Source organism: Setaria viridis, chromosome 7 (assembly GCF_005286985.2).
Source record: "Setaria viridis chromosome 7, Setaria_viridis_v4.0, whole genome shotgun sequence".
Taxonomy (NCBI): domain Eukaryota; kingdom Viridiplantae; phylum Streptophyta; class Magnoliopsida; order Poales; family Poaceae; genus Setaria; species Setaria viridis.
In genome coordinates, this window is record NC_048269.2 from 4,719,332 (window position 1) to 4,736,551 (window position 17,220).

Here is a 17,220-nt window from a genome sequence, read left to right on the forward strand (position 1 = left end):
TATGTACTTTGATGGATCACTCAAAGTCGAGGGCACCGACGCAAGAGTACTCTTAATCTCTCCCAAAGGCGAACAACTCAAATATTTGTTGCAAATCTTTTGGGAGATCTCCAACAATGAAGCTGAATATGAAGCGCTTCTGCACGGGCTCCGCCTGGCAGTCTCGCTAGGAATTAAGTGGTTGTTGGTCTACGTTGACTCACTAGTAGTCATCAATCAAATCAATGATGAGTGGGATCGCCACAAGGACAACATGGATGCGTATTGCCTTGAAGTATGCAAACTGGAGAACAAGTTCTCAGATCTAAAGTTCCATCACGTGGCTCATAACAATAACATAGCCGCAGACATCTTGTCCAAGCTTGGATCTACTTGTTCTCAAGTTCCAGCTGGGGTCTTCGTCCATGAGCTACACAAGCCATCCTTAGTGGAGCCAGCACCATCTAAAACCACCGATCGAGGCAACGATGCACCAGACCAAGAGGTTATGATGATCGATGTAGATTGGAGAATCGCTTTAATCGACTACATTAAGGAGCACAAGTTGCCTCCCAACAAGACAGAAGTAGAACAAGTCTCACAACGCAGCAAGAACTGCATTTTAGTCGGGGACAAGCTCTACAGATGAGGCGCATCATCAGGATTACTCATGAAGTGCGTCTCATGACAAGATGGCAATGACATATTGGAGGAGATACACAAGGGCATCTGCGGCAACCATGCTTCCTCAAGAATGATCATGGGCAAAGCTTTCAGGGCAGGTTTCTATTAGCCCACAGCTCTTGCCGATGCTGAAGAACTAGTCCGACATGCCAAGGGTGTCAATTCTTCGCCAAGCAATAGCATGTCCCCGGCTACAAGTTAATCACTATGCCACCCTCGTGGCCCTTTGCATGTTGGGGGCTAGACATGATTGGCCCTCTGCCTACGGTGCCCGGGGCCTTCAACCGAATACTCGTGGTGATTGACAAGTTCACCAAGTAGATCAAGGTGAAGCTAGTGACCTGCCTGAAGGTAGACAGAGTACTCGACTTCCTCGATGAGATTGTCCATCGCTACAGCTTGCCCAACCGCATTATCACAGACTTGGGCTCCAATTTCAACAACCACGAGTTCTGGGAATACTGTGAGAACAGTGGGATCGATGTCCGATACGTCTTCGATGCTCATCCGCGGGCCAACGGCCAGGTTGAGTGCGCTAATAGGATGTTACTGGAAGCTCTAAAGAAATGACTACACGACATTGGAAACACTAAATCTGGCAAGTGGCTCAAGGAGCTACCCAATGTCCTCTGGGGGCTTCGCACACAGCCGTGCAAGCCTATGGGGTACTCACCCTACTTCCTGATCTTTGGATCAGAAGCCGTCCTCCCTGCCGATGTCATGTGGAAATCTCCAGTAGTCGAGCAATACGAGGAGGTTGTGGTGGAAGAAACAAGGCGTCTAGATTTAGACAACCTCGAAGAAGCTCGCTGTGCAACACTCGTCCAGTCAGCAAGGTACCTTAATGGAATTCGCCGCTATCATGATTGCAATGTTAAAGAACATTCGTTTAACACAGGCGACATGGTCCTCAAGTGTATACAAGACACCAAGGGGCTACACAAGCTGAATTCACCTTGGGAGGGTCCTTTCATTGTGTCCAAGGTCACTAGACCTGGATCGTATAGGCTCCAAACTCTCACCAGAGAAGAAGTCGACAACTCGTGGAACATCGAACACTTGAGTTGATTCTACCCATAAGTTTACATATTCCTGTAAATCGGCCATCGGCCTCAGTCATATAGTTACAATTCAATAAAGCAGAGTTATTTTTTGTCGTAAAATGGCTAGTCTCTGCCTGATCGCGACTTGCACAAAGCAAAGTTTACCAAGCTATTTAACTCCACGGGGTACTATCACCCAACTCGTGGCTTGTATTCACAAGTCTGCACACATATCTTTTAGGTTATTCAACTCTTTGGATAGCAGCAAAAAGCAAGCCTCCACACACAATTCTTGAGCTAGTCAGCTCCTTGGACAAGTCCGTCTATCGATGGTCTTCACAAAAAGAAGTTGTCCACAAACTTGATACTACCCATGTTCCTACCTAGACAAGTCTGTCTAGCCACAGCATGTAAATAACAAATCTGTAGTTCCAGGTCTTCGGAGCACAACACCTGAACAATCTAGAGAGGTTGCAAAGGTAGGCTCCACATAACAAAGTTCTGAAAAGTCTACTCACCCAAAGAGTTTGACTACCTAGATACCCGAGTACTTGCACTCCGCAAAAGGGGTTGTATCCTAATGTACTCAAATAGCGTATCTAAAGAGGCTCACAAGAGTAGCCTTGTGTGCAGACACTCACAACTACCACAGGAGCAAATATCAGAGTAGTTCGTGAGATGCACTAAACTGAAAAATTCAAACATGTCAACAAGCAAACAGAAATTGCGACAAGATTTCAAAGAAATTACATTTCATTTCACAACTTGCTTATTACAATAACTTAATGTTTTTTACATTATAGCTACTCAAGGTCTATCTGGCTGGCTACTTCCTTTCCAATGGGACCTATCTCTTGCAGGTATTGTTGGAATTGCTCATCAGTGCAATCTTCGGCAATCCCCTCTGCCATAGGAGCCAAGTCGGCCTACGGGTAGAAGGAATTTACCATGGCTAATAGCTACTTTGAGACGGACTCTGCCATCTTCTGGACGTAGCCGGTGATCTTCCCGGGCACTTCCTTGAGTATCTCCGCCAAAGGACAGGGCTCCACGCCTTCTTCTGGGGGCTCCACCATGTTGGCAATAGGCTGGGTGGCCTCTATCAGCTCCTTCAGAACAAGTTTGGTTTCCGCCAACTCAGCCTCTTGCGCTTGGAGTTTCGTCATAAGATCTACCATTTGGACTTCTCTGTTTACGCGCAATTTCTTCTCCTTCTCCAGCTTGTGCTCCGGAGTCTCATACTAAGTGGTCAACTTATCGTGTTGATCCGTGACTCGGTAGTACGAGTTGTGCCAGTCCATGGCGTGACCCTGGAGATCTTTATTTTCTTTGGTAGCTCTGCAAGAACAAAGGCAAGAAGTCAGTATCACCAAGTACAAATCAGTACTCAAAGATAGCAAGAGACAACACGTTACCTTCCACACGTTGGTTCAACATCCTATTGCGCTTTCGGAGGCGATCCTTCTCCTTCACGGTTCTCTGGATGAGATTCTTGTACTCCGCGGCATGCCCGTCATACTTCATGAGTAGTTGGGAGGAGTACTACCGCTTCTTGGCTAGCTCCTATTGCAGTGCCTAAGCCCGCATGATGGTGTCCCCATACCCCTGGATCATCTTTAACTTCTCGCGGGAGTGCTCGATCGGTTTCTACATAACAGAGCAAGTACTCGTGTGAGTATTGGGTACCAATTTCAAGTTGAGGACTAAGGCAAAAATGAAATTTACCTTTGTGAATTCACCTACACGGCAATGCATCTCCATGATCGTGGCATCCATCTGAATGGTGGCCAGAGGGTCAGCTATCAGCTGAATCTTTTCCATGTCCACCCCAGGAGCGATCCAAGTTTCTTCATGCTCCTCGTGCTCTTTGGCATTTGGCCCACCAAGAGGAACCAGCACTCGGCTAATTGATGGACCAACTTCCAAAGGCAAGAGGGAGCCCACATCGTGACTAGTCGATGGCCCCGCCCCGGATGGCGGGAAGACTAGCATTGGCAGCGTGCCAGTAACATCAAAATCAGCTTCTGGCTTGGGGGCTACAAGCGTAGCCTCGACTTCACCAGTAGCCGCCACCTCTGCCTTGGTCTCTGCCTCTGGCTCGGGGGCTATCAGAGTCGCCACCACTGCGGAAGTAGTCACTGCCACGGGCTCGGCCATTGGTAGCTCGGAGGCTGGCACTACACCAATATTAAGTGATGCTATAACATCATGCATAAGGGGCTACGACAAGGGATACTGAACCTGGTGCTACTTCTAGCACCGGCTGCTCCTCTGGCAGTGGAATTGAAGGTGCCGGGACAAGGTCTTTGGATGAGCGGCCATGACCATCACCCGCGGACTTCGAGCTCGGGCCTCCAATATCAATGCCGGTGGATTTCTTTAAATAAGACAAGTGTCAAAAATACACTACACAACAACATCAAGTTACAATCAGTACTCGAGTACTTACTTGGTAGACCTCCTTATCTTTATGCCCCCAGACGCAGGGACTTGACGGTGGGCGATGGCTTCTTTGGCACAGCTCGCTGGATCACAGCTTGATCCTTGCTAGCCTTGGTGGCTGTCTCCACCACAGTAGTCTGCGCCACCATAGGGTTGGCCCTAGGAACATGAGGCTCCTCAACCTCCTTTATCGCCGGCAGCTCCTGTTGCACGACTTTAGTAGTTGTTTCTTCTTCCTCTGTCTCCTTCTCGACTACCTGCAATTCACCAATGTCAGAATCAAGTTTGGCATGGTAGAAATGAAAGCAGCTCGCGAGTACTCAATCCTCATAATCTTGTCCCTCTTTGAATGTGATTACCAGAGGTGGGACATCATCGGCGGACGACGACTTCTTCACCACCCATTTGACAGTGACACTACACGCCTTCTTCGGGGGTGGTGCCAATCTGGCTTCCAAGTTGTCCTTAGCTTCACGCTTGGACATCCCGGAAGATGATCCTGCCTTGTCTGAAAGACGGGGCTTGACGACAAATTTCTCAATAGCTTCTGAGTTAGAGCTGCTGAAGGAGAACCAATCCTCCAATTCTTCTTCCTTCTCCTCATCCTCCTCCTCGATCACCTTTTGTACAGCCGCAAGGGTCTATACGCATGGAACAACATCATTCGGGCTAGGTGGAGGAGGAATGGAGACATACAAGTGAAGTTCTTCCTATAAACAGAAGACAAGTCAGAAAATTGACAAGTACAACAATTAGTACTCGGGGGCTGCAGGCCACGGGTACTTATTACTTGGTTTGGCAAGTTGGCGGCACAGCGTTCTCGCACGATTGTCAGGATCCCCCTAACATGCTTGAAGAAGCATTTCAGCCACGCCATTACCTCCTCCGTGGACAAGTCTTTCAACATCATCCATGAAGGGTCGTTCGCACCCGAGTAGTCGTACCCCCATGTGCAGCGCAGCTACAGGGGTTGGACTCGCCTCCTCATGAAGTTGAAGGCCACGCTGACACTGGTCAATCCTTCCCTCTTGAGTGTGGCAATCTTCTCTATCAGCCTGGCGATTGAAAGCTATCTGCAGTACTCGGCTCATCCAACCAAGGATTGTTCCATACTAGCCGTGGCCGGTCATTTTAGGAAGATGGGGCTCGTGATTTCCAATGTAGAACCACCATTGCTTCTAGCCCGAGTGCGAGTCTATGAGTTCATAATCCAAGTACTGGCCTTTGATTTGCTCCCGCAACTAGATTCCTGCCCCCCCCCCCGACTACCTCAGTATGGTCCATTCTAGGCTAGGGCTTAACTCTGAAAACTTCCTAAATAACTGGAAGTGTGGCTAAATGCCAAGGAAAGCTTCGCAGATATGCATGAAAATGGTGACGTGCAAGATTCAATTGGGATTGAGGTGAATAATTCCAGATTGTAAAGAGCCCACAGAAGAAGTCGGATGAGGGGAGAGCCAGACCTCGCTCGATGAAATGCCCGAAGATGACTATCTCATTGGAGAAGCTCTTCATCGGCCACGGGTTGCCGTAGGCCTCCCTCCAGTAGATGAAGTCCTACTCCTGGAGAAGATCAGCATCCACCAATGCTTGGATGTCTGCCTCTTTCATCACAAATTTCTTCTAGGCGCAAGCCTGATTCACTGGCGCCGTCTGATGGGTCATGCCATACTTCAGTGCTGGCAACTGGATCTCTTTCTCCTTCTTGGCCACCTTCCACTTCTTGGTCTCCGTCGCCTTGCTGGATGATGCTTTTTTCCCCATTGTCACAAGGGTCTTCTTGTGCATGAGCTCGGGGGCTAAGCAGTGGGGAAGGGTAGCACTAGAGCTCAAGAATGGAAAGCGGCAGTGCTAGGGCTACAGTGTGGGAGACGAACAGGCGGAATGGCTCGGGTGAAATGGAAGGGATGAATTCCTCCGTTATTTATAACTGCGGCACAGTTAACCGAGAGTCAAAAATAACTAGGAATATTCCATTTTTAAAAGCCCTCAGTTATCGCTTGACGGATTTTAATTTTTTGGAAGAGATAAGGTTACTGTTGGCGAAAGGTCACATTGACCAGTGGTTGACCCTTATACCCAAACTAGTCGTATAACGGCTCAGGGGCTGTGTGCCACATGCCTGTCGACTAAAAAGTTTTTTCTTTGGATTTAAAGGTAAAAGCGATGTGAAATTACAAGATTGACCCTCAGCTTGATTCTTTGATTCAACCTAAGGCTCGGGGGCTACTCCATATGAAGTGTGATTTTTATCGCACTTCCATATAAAATTCAAGATTGAAGATTTAAGACCAAGTTAAATAAGGCTTGAGCACATTCTAGCCGCATGGCAATGCTCGAGTACACTCAAAGACTCAATCCGATGGACTACTCAAAGGAGCACCACAAACTAGTCGGAGACATCTACATAAGTACTCAGGACTGCTACATTTGATTAAAAAGTACTCGGGGACTTGTCGGTCATACATCTATGGCCCACCGAGAGGTTTGGATAGTCCTAGATACGTGATTGTACACCGAGACATGTCAGACATGGAGACTATGGTGCAAGACGGCGTGATCTCTGTAGAGGACAAGAACTAGTCGAGGATTAGGAAACTACTCATAGCAATTAGAGTAGGACTCTCTAGTTGAATCCGACTAGTATTCTTGTAAACAACTGACCTGTAACCTTGCCCCCGGCAATATAAGGCGAGGCAAGGACTGTAATAATTGCAGCTTGAGGCATTAAAGTAACTATGAGAAATTAGAAAGAAATTCAAGAGGAAAAGAAAAAGAAATGGGCCAAAAATCAAATTCGGGTCAAATTTGACCGAAATTTGAATTTCAAATTCGAAATTCAGACTAATTTGACAAACATGTGGAATACAAGTGTAAGATCATTTGGAACTGAGGGATCAAAAATTCGGAGTTGAAACAGTGCCAAAAATCTCAGAAGAAATTGAAAAGGGAAATGAAAACCTACCTTTACTGTTCACCGTCCGAAAATAGGATTCAGAGAAAACAGCTTCAGAGTTCATTTTGGAAATTGATTTCTGGAAAAATTTTCAAATAAGTGCACCAAGACAACTACACTATACTGAAGTATGAACTTTGGACTACAATATTCATGTGTTGTTGGCCAGGAACAGTGAAGGGAAGGAAGTCAAACTCAAGCTCAAAGTCAGCACAAAATCACAGTTAACTGACAAGCCTGAAAATGGCTAAGTCTGAACAGCAGCACGACATCAACTTTGGAATTAAATTCAGAGCAATGTAGCTAAAAGAGGGTACTTGTTCATGAGCAAAATGGAACATTGGGACATTGTAGAACATATTTGAGAAGAAGTTGGACTGTGGGAAGGAGGATTGGACCACTAAATCAAGTCACAAAGCAAGGTCAGTGACACTGTCATAACTGACGAACTGAATGTCAGTTTCTTCAGTGAACTCCAAAAGAACCCGAGAAACAAATCAAAATTGAATCGAATTCAATGTTTATCTCAAGCCAGAGCCAAAACAAAAGATGACGGGCTTGAGATTATCTTCAACTTCTGTTAAGGCGCTGGAGGCCGTCGGATTGAAGATCGACCACGACTCGGCTCTGAAGATCACGGGCGGTGACAGAGCACCAGACGTGTCGCTGCCGCCGTCGTCGGTCGACCGCCAGAGCGACTAGCTAGGCCACCTTCTCACCACGCAAGCCTACGGGTAGGCCACGGTGTCGTCCATGCGAGGGGTGAAACGCTTGAATAATTACTGCTCCCGCGCCGCCGTTTCACCGTCTCCCTTTTTACCGCCGCCAGCTTCTTCTCTGTCAAGCACCGCCGCCGAGCAAAATTCCACCGCCCCGTCTCGCCTCCCGTCGATTCCTCTCGTCCACTCCTCCACAGACACCCCAGCTACACCCCAGACCAGTCGTTGTCCCACATCCATGCCAGAGTAACCGTGTTCGCCGTTGCTTCTGTCCGCCGCCGTCGCGCCGCCCGCTCACGGTGAGAACCACCTTGCGCTGTTTCTCTTCTGTCTTGAGTAGTCGTAGTCGAGTCTCTAGGGTCCTAGGATGGAGTAGAGGTAGTTGTTTGAGTCGGTTGTGTCGATGTCGTGAGAAGCCACGGCCGGCCGAGGGAGTCGCCGCCCGTCGCCATGGAGGGGATGGCTCCGGCCATCTCCCGGGAAGCTGCTGCCGCGCATGGGGCCGTATAGGTGTAGAGATGGTGTCACGACCTAGTCCCACCGCCGGGAGGGCGCCGGCCGGCGAGCCGCGTCACCCCCTGTCACGGGTGCTTTTGGCGGGAGGAAGGAGAAGAGCCTGGACGCCGGGGCCCGCGCGTCAGTAGGAGAAAGGGGGGGGAGATAGGAGCAGGCCGGCCAGACGCAAGCGGTTGCTGGGCCACGGTCGTGAGGCCCAGTAACGCACGCGCCATTCCGCCGAAAAAGAAAAAGAGGCCGGAGGCCCAAGGAGTCACGCGCGGTCGGCTGGAATCGGAAAGGAAAAGGGCCGGAGGCCAGAACAGCTCGCAGGCCGGCGTCGCGAAATAAAAGAAGAAAAAGAAAAGAAGGCCGTGGGCCGGTGTTGGGCCGCAGAAGAAAGAAGAAGAAGAAAAATCGGCCCGCGGGGCCCGTCGGGGGGGAGGAATAGCGCCGGCGGGTAGAAGGAATAGGAGAGGTGGGGTCCGCACCGTGGGGCCCAGTGTTCGTGAGAGGGGGTAGAGAGTGGGTGAGTGAGAAAAGTATTCCGGGTGATTTTCGGGAAAAATTAGATTTCCTTTAGCGAAATAATTCGTTTAAATTCATTTTACATCATTTTAATCACAGAAATTTGTAGGAGTGTCCAAAATTAATGAAACCAATTTTGTTAGGCTTGTTTTATTTTCCTTTATGCATTAAAATTTTTACACCCTAGGAAAATAATAAAAAAATTCGGGTATTTATTTAATGCCTTCCTTTTAAGGTAATTAAATAAATACTTAATATTTATAAAATGTATAAAATGTGAATAACACTTTATTAATCACAAATAATTCTTAACCCATAGGAAATTAGATTTTCAAGTTAGGAAATAATTACCACTTTTTCTAAAAATAAAAGAAAAAGCTATAAGGAGGGTTAAATAAGAAAAATAAAATTGTAGGTTAATCTTTTTAGATTTTTTTTGTGTGTTGGCTTGCAACTTTATCATGATAAATCGTATAGTCCTTGTTGACTTGCAACTTTATCATGAAGGAAAGTTGTATAGTCTATATTCAAAAAGTTTGCATTCTAACCCCTGCATGTATTATGCTGTAGATCCCGAAGCACTGGAAGAAGATTATTGGGAATTCTCAGAAGGACCTTCGGAATCCGAAGAAGTGTTTGAGTTTGTTCCCTGTGAAGCCAATCCGTCAGCTTCTACTAATCTTTTTAGCGAACAAGGCAAGCCCCGGTGCATTTATACCTATCTATTTTGGAGTCGTTATTTCATGTGACTAGTTGTAGGTTAATTGCTATATGTATGCACTAAGTCTAGGAGTTGATTGAAACCTATTCTTGTGTATGATCATGCCTTGATTTAAGGACATCTTTGCCACTTGTTCAAACCTTAGAAGCTACCCAAGTCTAGAATTGCTTACTTGTTTACATGCTTGGTTTACCAACCTTAAGGAAAACTCTTAAGTCATACATGTTGCTTATGAAGGATAGCTTGGGAATTTGAAAGCGGACAGAAGCTAGAGATGTAGTTCTGTCTGCTAGATTAATTTGATTAAGGCCCGATTCGTTGTCTTAACCTTTGATCAAGTGATAAGCATCTGATCACTTACTGGGTATGGGACCAGTAAAGCCCAGTAGGTTAGTAAACTCTGTGATTAGGAATACTTCGTACCCGCGCTTGACGTGCTGGAGATTGGCAGGGGTGTAGCTTGAAACTCACATGGAGATCGGGCCAGACGTGGGGTCCCATGTGGGGGTGCATCCCTGGGTCCGGGTAGTCGTATTCCTAATCATTGATTTTGCTAATCGAGAGGTTGTTAGATACGACCTGGACAGTCGTATAAAGCTGGTGATCAGGGTACGCTCCTGCAGGATGTAATTAGATCCGGATCGCCGCAATTCTCGGTTATGAATGCACTTGATCACCGTTGAGCATCGTAGTATCAATTCATGAAATATGTATCTTCTGTTATCAAGTGATGTATGATTTAACAGCTATGGTTGCTTTCACTTCTGTTATCATTTAGAATGGTTAGGTAATGACTTAACTCAAATAAAAGATAAAACTAAGGCCTTACTCGTAGTAAGCTTTTCGGCAAAAATGGTGTCAACCAAGCACACCCAAAAGCTGGCATGCATTCCAAAGAAAACTATTTATATTGGTTAGTCGGGTAAGACTTGCTGAGTACCCCGTACTCAGGGTTTTTCCCTTGTGGTTATCTTTCAGAAGCTTCACAGGAGGCTACAGAGGAGGAGACCCCGAAGCCCTAGGGTATTGACTTGAGTCTTACAATACCCTAGAGAAAAGTTTACCTACGCATCTTCTCCTGAACTATTTATGTTTAAATCTTAGAACTTGTCTAACACTGCATCACTAAGTTTGTTTCAACCTATGTCTTGTAATAACTCGTACCTCTTAAATATGTATGTAAAAATGTAATGTTTGTTGATATTATCCCATCGAGGATATTATCCTGATGTATGGTTATGAGACACGCCGTGGATCCTTCGAGGAGTCCTAGGGACACTCGACGGACTACCGGACTTATGCTGTTTTAGGTGCGTTTCGGATAATTGCCGTTCCGACGACGATTAGGCGCACTTAAACCAGCTTAAGTTGGGCGGTTCCGCCACAAGGACCCCCTCCAAACAACTTCAATCAATACAATCTAACCAACACACAGGACGTAGGGTATTACGCGACATAAGCGGCCCGAACCTATCTAAATCGTGTGTTCGAGTTCACCATCGAGTTCCTGATCTCGGCAAGCTCCACGCATAAAACACTACCTCGGGTACCCTCTCGGTAGGTTGCCAGATTTAAACACCGACACCGCCCTTGTCACAATGCAATAATGGAGGGAACAACGACACCGCCCTCGTCACAATGCAATACGGAGGGTCATGGGTAAAAAAACACGGGGCATGTATGATCTATGATGAAAATATGTGTTGTCTAATGATGCTATTTTTTAGTGCTCGGGTTCCATCACCGATGATCCATGACGAACCATGGATTTTTTTCAATGATGACATTATAGAACATCACGAGAAAAACGTCATAGACGAACACATTTATATTATTCTTGGGACTTACAAAACCTACAAGCTATATTATCACTCACTCACTCACCAAAACCACAATCTATAGCCTAATGGGCCATATTTGTTACACTTTTCAATTCCAATCATTTATTTGATTAAAAATCAGATTGATCACATGTGTATTTCTTCATACCACCATTCATAAAGAATGGCATTATTACGCACATCCAACTGATCCCATCTGTATCATATGTACAACTTTTTTTGGCGGGTATATGTTCAACTTTGACCAGCACTATACCTATATGAAAGTTATAATAATTGTACGAAATTACCTATTATGAAAATATTTTCATTACAAATCAACTTAGAACTTTGACTACAAGTATTCTATATAGTATGTCATTCATTCACCAACAGATGTAGAAGTAGGTTTTCTACATGTGTTACAACAGTATTATTGCAGTCTCGGGGCTTTCTTATTAGGCTTAAATAATAATTATTGGTAATTTTAGGTGGCTGCAGATGTATATGTAAGGCATTTTGAGTTGTCATCTGGTGCTCAATTGAGCAGCAGCTAGTAGCGCTCGTCAGGGCGCAGGGCTGTCGAGCTGCAGCACGTTGCCAAACCAGGAGTTATGGCAGGGGTAGGCGGAGCAGAAGGCCTCGAGCCCCGTCATGACGAGCAGCACGACGGAGGCGAGCAGCGTCAGGATCTTCCACGACCCGAACACGTACCTCTTGAGCATCTTCTGCACTCGCACCGCCGGCGTCCGGTCCCGGTGCGCGTTCACTGCCCGTATGACGCCGTCGAGCCGCGACACCTTGCTCACCCGCGCCGCGCGGCACATCCCGTTCCACATGTCCGCCACCTCGCGGTTGCTCTTCATGCGGTTCACCAGCACGCCGCTCCGGCGGAGGATCTTGACGTCCCTGGTGGTGTCGATGATGCCGTTCATCATCTCCGTGTAGCGCGCGAGCACCAGCGGCCCGCGCACGGCGACGGCCTCGTACGCCACGAGGTTGCGCAGGACCACCTCAGTGGTGGCGTCCAGCGTGATCACGGGGAGCCACAGCGTGGCCGCCGCCGCATTGAAGGCGATGCCGTGGATGCCCTCTGTCGTCGGCAGGAACCGGACGCCGCACTTGGCCAGCTGCTCCACCGACGGGATCTTGATCTCCTTCGCCAGCGGCGCGCTGCCGGCGACGCCCTCCGTGTTCATGCCGCTGAGAATTCCCTCCACGTCCACGGACGCCACCAGCTTCCTCACCACCGACACCACCCCCGGGAGCGCCGGCAGCCGGCGCGTCATCTTCCCGTAGAGCTTCGACACGGACCTCATCGGCCAGGAGACAAGCAGGCTCCCCATGTTGAGGTGAGACGACACCTGCGAGCAGGCTTTCTTCACCGTGTTCTCGTCACCTTGAGGCGGCTGGACACCTGCAAGCTCTGGCGCCGCGTCGAGCAGCTGCTCCTCTACATCGTAGAGGGAGCGGTCCTGGGCCTGGTCGTCCTGATGGGCCGTCGGATTCTTGCCGCCGCCGCCGCCGGTGTTCTCGTCGAAGACGGCGCCGGGCGGGACGAGGAAGTGGTAGAGGAGCTCCAGCAGGTGGACTTCCTCAGCGATGGTGACGTCTGCACGCATCTTGATGGGTGACACGTGCTTGATAAACCGGTCGAGGACGGTGCACATCATGGCACGGGCGGTGGTGACATGCTGCTCGGCGGCATGGCGCCGGAGCTCGAGTGCCTCGGTGAAGAGGCAGAGCGGGAGCTGGTTCTCGATCATCATGGCGTCGCGCACCGTGGCGTTGATCCAGTTGGCCGCCGAGGACACCATGTCCGTGGTCTCGTCGCGGTGGTAGCCCTCGAGGAAGTCGAGCAGGAAGCACGTGTCGATGGCCATCATCCAAGCCAGCGTCTCACGGTTGAGCTCCAGTATCCGGTGGTACGGCGCCTGCATCTCGTCCTGGAGATCACGTAGGCGCTCCACGAGGTGCTCGATCGTGCGGCCGCCGGCGAAGTGCCGCTCCGCGCGCTTGGCGGCGGCGAGCTTGTAGCGTTCCATGTCCCTGAGCTCGGGGCGGCGCTGGTGGTGGTAGGGGCCGAGGGCGAAGTGCTGCGGCGCGTAGGCCTCGGGCTTGGTGTCGCGCAGGGCGCGCGGGACGTCGAACACCTTGGCCGCCGCGCCGAGCTCCTCAGCCGACCGCTCCTCCAGGGTGTCCCGCACCCGGCGCAGCCACCGCATCTCCTCCTCCGACAGCACATCGCCGTTCGCCGCCGCTGCCGCCTGCGCCATCTAGCAAACTAGACCCGTTAGTTGTGCCGCGCGCTTAACCTAGCTTAATGCTGCGCGTGCTTTAAGCTTAGAACCCTGGGCGAGGTTATATAGAGAGAAGTGTGGGTGCAGAACGTCGCCGTTCATTTTGGCACATTTTCAGTTGCGTTTGGAAAAGAACAAGGTAAGATGCGCCACTAGGTTTAGATGCGGTCCTGCCAACAATCAATGCGTCGTCGTCCACATTTTTCCTATTCGATTGCAAGCTAGGATTATTCGAAACCAGGGAAGCGGTCGTGGCCGTTCAGACTATAAACATGGTCGTGCTACTGGCTTGACATGCAATGGTTTCTGAAGGAGCACGTAGGAAACAGGTTAGTTCTCACATGAACCGAGAAAATTCCCCGGCGCGGCCTTAATCTCGTTTTATTCTCCGACCACTGATGATATTCTCCATGAGTGCTCAAAATTTTTTTAGATCTTTCTAGCTCAACAACTAAGCTAACTTCATGTTTCTTAGAGGAGAAGCCACCATTTGAACATGTTCCACGACTAGAGATCACTACTAGAAATATGACCTCTCGTCCCTAGTGTTTGTACCGGTCACATTTAGAGCACTCGTCCCTAGCGTTTGTATCGGTCACATTTGGAGCATTAGTACCAGTTCCAACGGATACAGCCTGAAGCGCGCCTCGTGGACCCCTTTAGTACCGGTTGAGGGCAACAACCGGTACTAAAGGGTGCACATTAATACCGGTTGGTGCTCCAACCGGTACTAATGCTCTACCCACCTTCTAGTACTGGTTGGTTACGGCAACTGGTACTAAAGGGGGTACCATCTAGTATCGGTTGCTGCCCCAACCTGGTACTAGTATGGCACCCCCTAGTACCGGTTGAGGGCACCAACCGGTACCAAAAGAGCTACCCTCCAGTACCAGTTGCTGCTTCAACCGGTACTAATTTCCTTTGTATACATACCCTCCTTCTCCCTTTGTATAAATACTAATTTACTTTAAAAAAAATTAGATTACATATTTCAATTCATTTGCTATTACTTTAAAAACCAAATCATGTGTATATACTTAGAAAAATTACATTAAGTATTTTAATTCACTTTCTTCTACTTCAAAAACCAATCCATGTGTATATTCTTAGAAAAATTAGATTTTGTATTTCAATTCATTTACTTGTACTTAATCCATGCGTACATACTTAGAAAAAATAGATTAAGTATTTCAAATCATTTGCTTGTACTTTAAAAACCAATCCATGTGTACATTATTAGAAAAATTAGAATACGTATTTCAATTCATATGCTTGTACTTCAAAAATTGATCCAAGTGTATATACATAGAAAAATTAGATTAAGTATTTCAATTCATTTTCTTCTACTTCAAAAACCAATCCATGTGTATATACTTAGAAAAATTAGATTTTGTATTTCAATTCATTTACTTGTACTTCAAAAACCAATCCATGTGTACATACTTAGAAAAATTAGATTAAGTATTTCAATTTATTTGCTTGTACTTCAAAAATCAATCCATGTGTATATATTTAGAAAAATTAGAATACGTATTTCAATTCATATGCTTGTACTTCAAAAATCAATCCAAGTATATGTACATAGAAAAATTAGATAAAGTATTTCAATTTATTTTCATCTACTTCAAAAACCAATCCATGCGTATATACTTAGAAAAATTAGATTTTGTATTTCAAATCATTTGCTTGTACTTCAAAAACCAATATATATGTACATACTTAGAAAAATTAGATTTTGTATTTCAATTCATTTGATTGTACTTTCAAAACCAATCCATGTGTCCGTACTTTGAAAAATTAGATTACGTATTTAAATTCATATGCTTGTACTTCAAAAACCAATCCAAGTGTATATACATAGAAAAATTAGATTAAGTATTTCAATTCATTTTCTTCTACTTCAAAAACCAATCCATGCGTATATACTTAGAAAAATTAAATTTTGTATTTCAATTCATTTGCTTGTACCTCAAAAACCAATCCATGTGTCCGTACTTAGAAAAATTAGATTACGTCTTTTAATTCATATGCTTGTACTTCAAAAACCAATCCATGTGTATATATTTAGAAAAATTAGCTTAAGTGTTTCAATTCATTTGCTTGTACTTCGAAAACTAATCCATGTGTTTAAACTTAGAAAATTAGATTAAGTATTTTAATTCATATGCTTATACTTCAAAAACCATTTCCTGTGTATATACTTAGAAAAAATTAGATTATGTAATTTAATTCTTATGCTTATACTTACAAAACAATTCATGTGTGTATACTTAGAAAAATTAGATTAAGTATTTCAATCACTTGCTTGTACTTCAAAAACAAAAACATGTGTATATACTTAGAAATATTAGATTATGTATTTCAATTCATATGATTGTACTTCCAAAATCAATCCATGTGTATATACTTAGAAATATTAGATTACGTATTTCAATTCATATGCTTCTACTTTAAAAACCAATTCATGTGTATATACTTAAAAAAAATTAGATTAAATATTTCAATTCATATGCTTATACCTAAAAACCAATTCTTTTGTATATACTTAGAAAAATTAGATTAAGTGTTTCAATTTATTTGCTTGTACTTCAAAAACCAATCCCTGTGTATATACTTAGAAAAATTAGATTTCATATTCCAATTCATATGCTTGTACTTCAAAAACCAATCCATATGTATTTACTTAGAAAAATAAGATTAAATATTTCAATTCTTTTGCTTGATCTTCAAAAACCAATCCATGTGTATATACTTAGAAAAATAAGATTATGTATTTCAATTCATATGCTTATACTTCAAAAACCAATCCATGTGTATATACTAAGAAAATTTAGATTAAGTATTTCAATTCATTTGCTTGTCCTTCGAAAACCAATCCGTGTGTTTATACTTTGAAAAATTAGATTAAGTATTTTAATTCATATACTTATACTTTAAAACCATTTCATGTATATATACTTAGAAAAAAATTACATTAAGTAACTTAATTCATATGCTTATACTTCAAAAAATAATGCATGTGTATGTACTTAGAAAAATTAGATTACGTATTTTAATTCATATGCTTGTACTTCAAAAATAAATCCATGTGTATATACTTAGAAAAATTAGATTACGTATTTTAATTCATATGCTTGTACTTAAAAAATAAATCCATGTGTATAAACTTATAAATATTAGATTTTATTTTTCAATTCATTTTTCTTCTACTTCAAAAAAAATTCATGTGTACGTACTTAGAAAAATTAGAATCTTGTACTTCGAAAACCAATTCATGTGTACATACTTGTACTTCAAAAAATTAGAATCTTGTACTTCGAAAAATTAGATTACATATTTCAACTCATATACTTGTACTTCAAAAATCAATCCATGTGTATATAGTTACAAAAATTAGATTACGTATTTGAATTCATTAGCTTCTACTTCAAAAACCAATCCATGTGTATATACTTAGAAAAATTAGATTACATATTTCAATTCATATGCTTGTATTTCAAAAACCAATCCATGTGTATATACTTAGAAAAATT

The 17,220-nt window shown here is 44.9% G+C and overlaps 1 protein-coding gene across 1 annotated transcript; it reads right to left on the bottom strand.

Annotated features, from left to right (window-relative positions):
- Nucleotides 1-11,368: 11,368 nt before the first annotated feature.
- LOC117862602 (putative UPF0481 protein At3g02645) lies at nt 11,369-13,729 on the bottom strand. The gene has a single exon (XM_034746103.2). It carries the CDS (start codon nt 13,661-13,663, stop codon nt 11,954-11,956), a length of 1,710 nt encoding a protein of 569 aa, XP_034601994.1. The 5' UTR covers nt 13,664-13,729; the 3' UTR covers nt 11,369-11,953.
- Between the last annotated feature and the right edge of the window lie 3,491 nt (nt 13,730-17,220).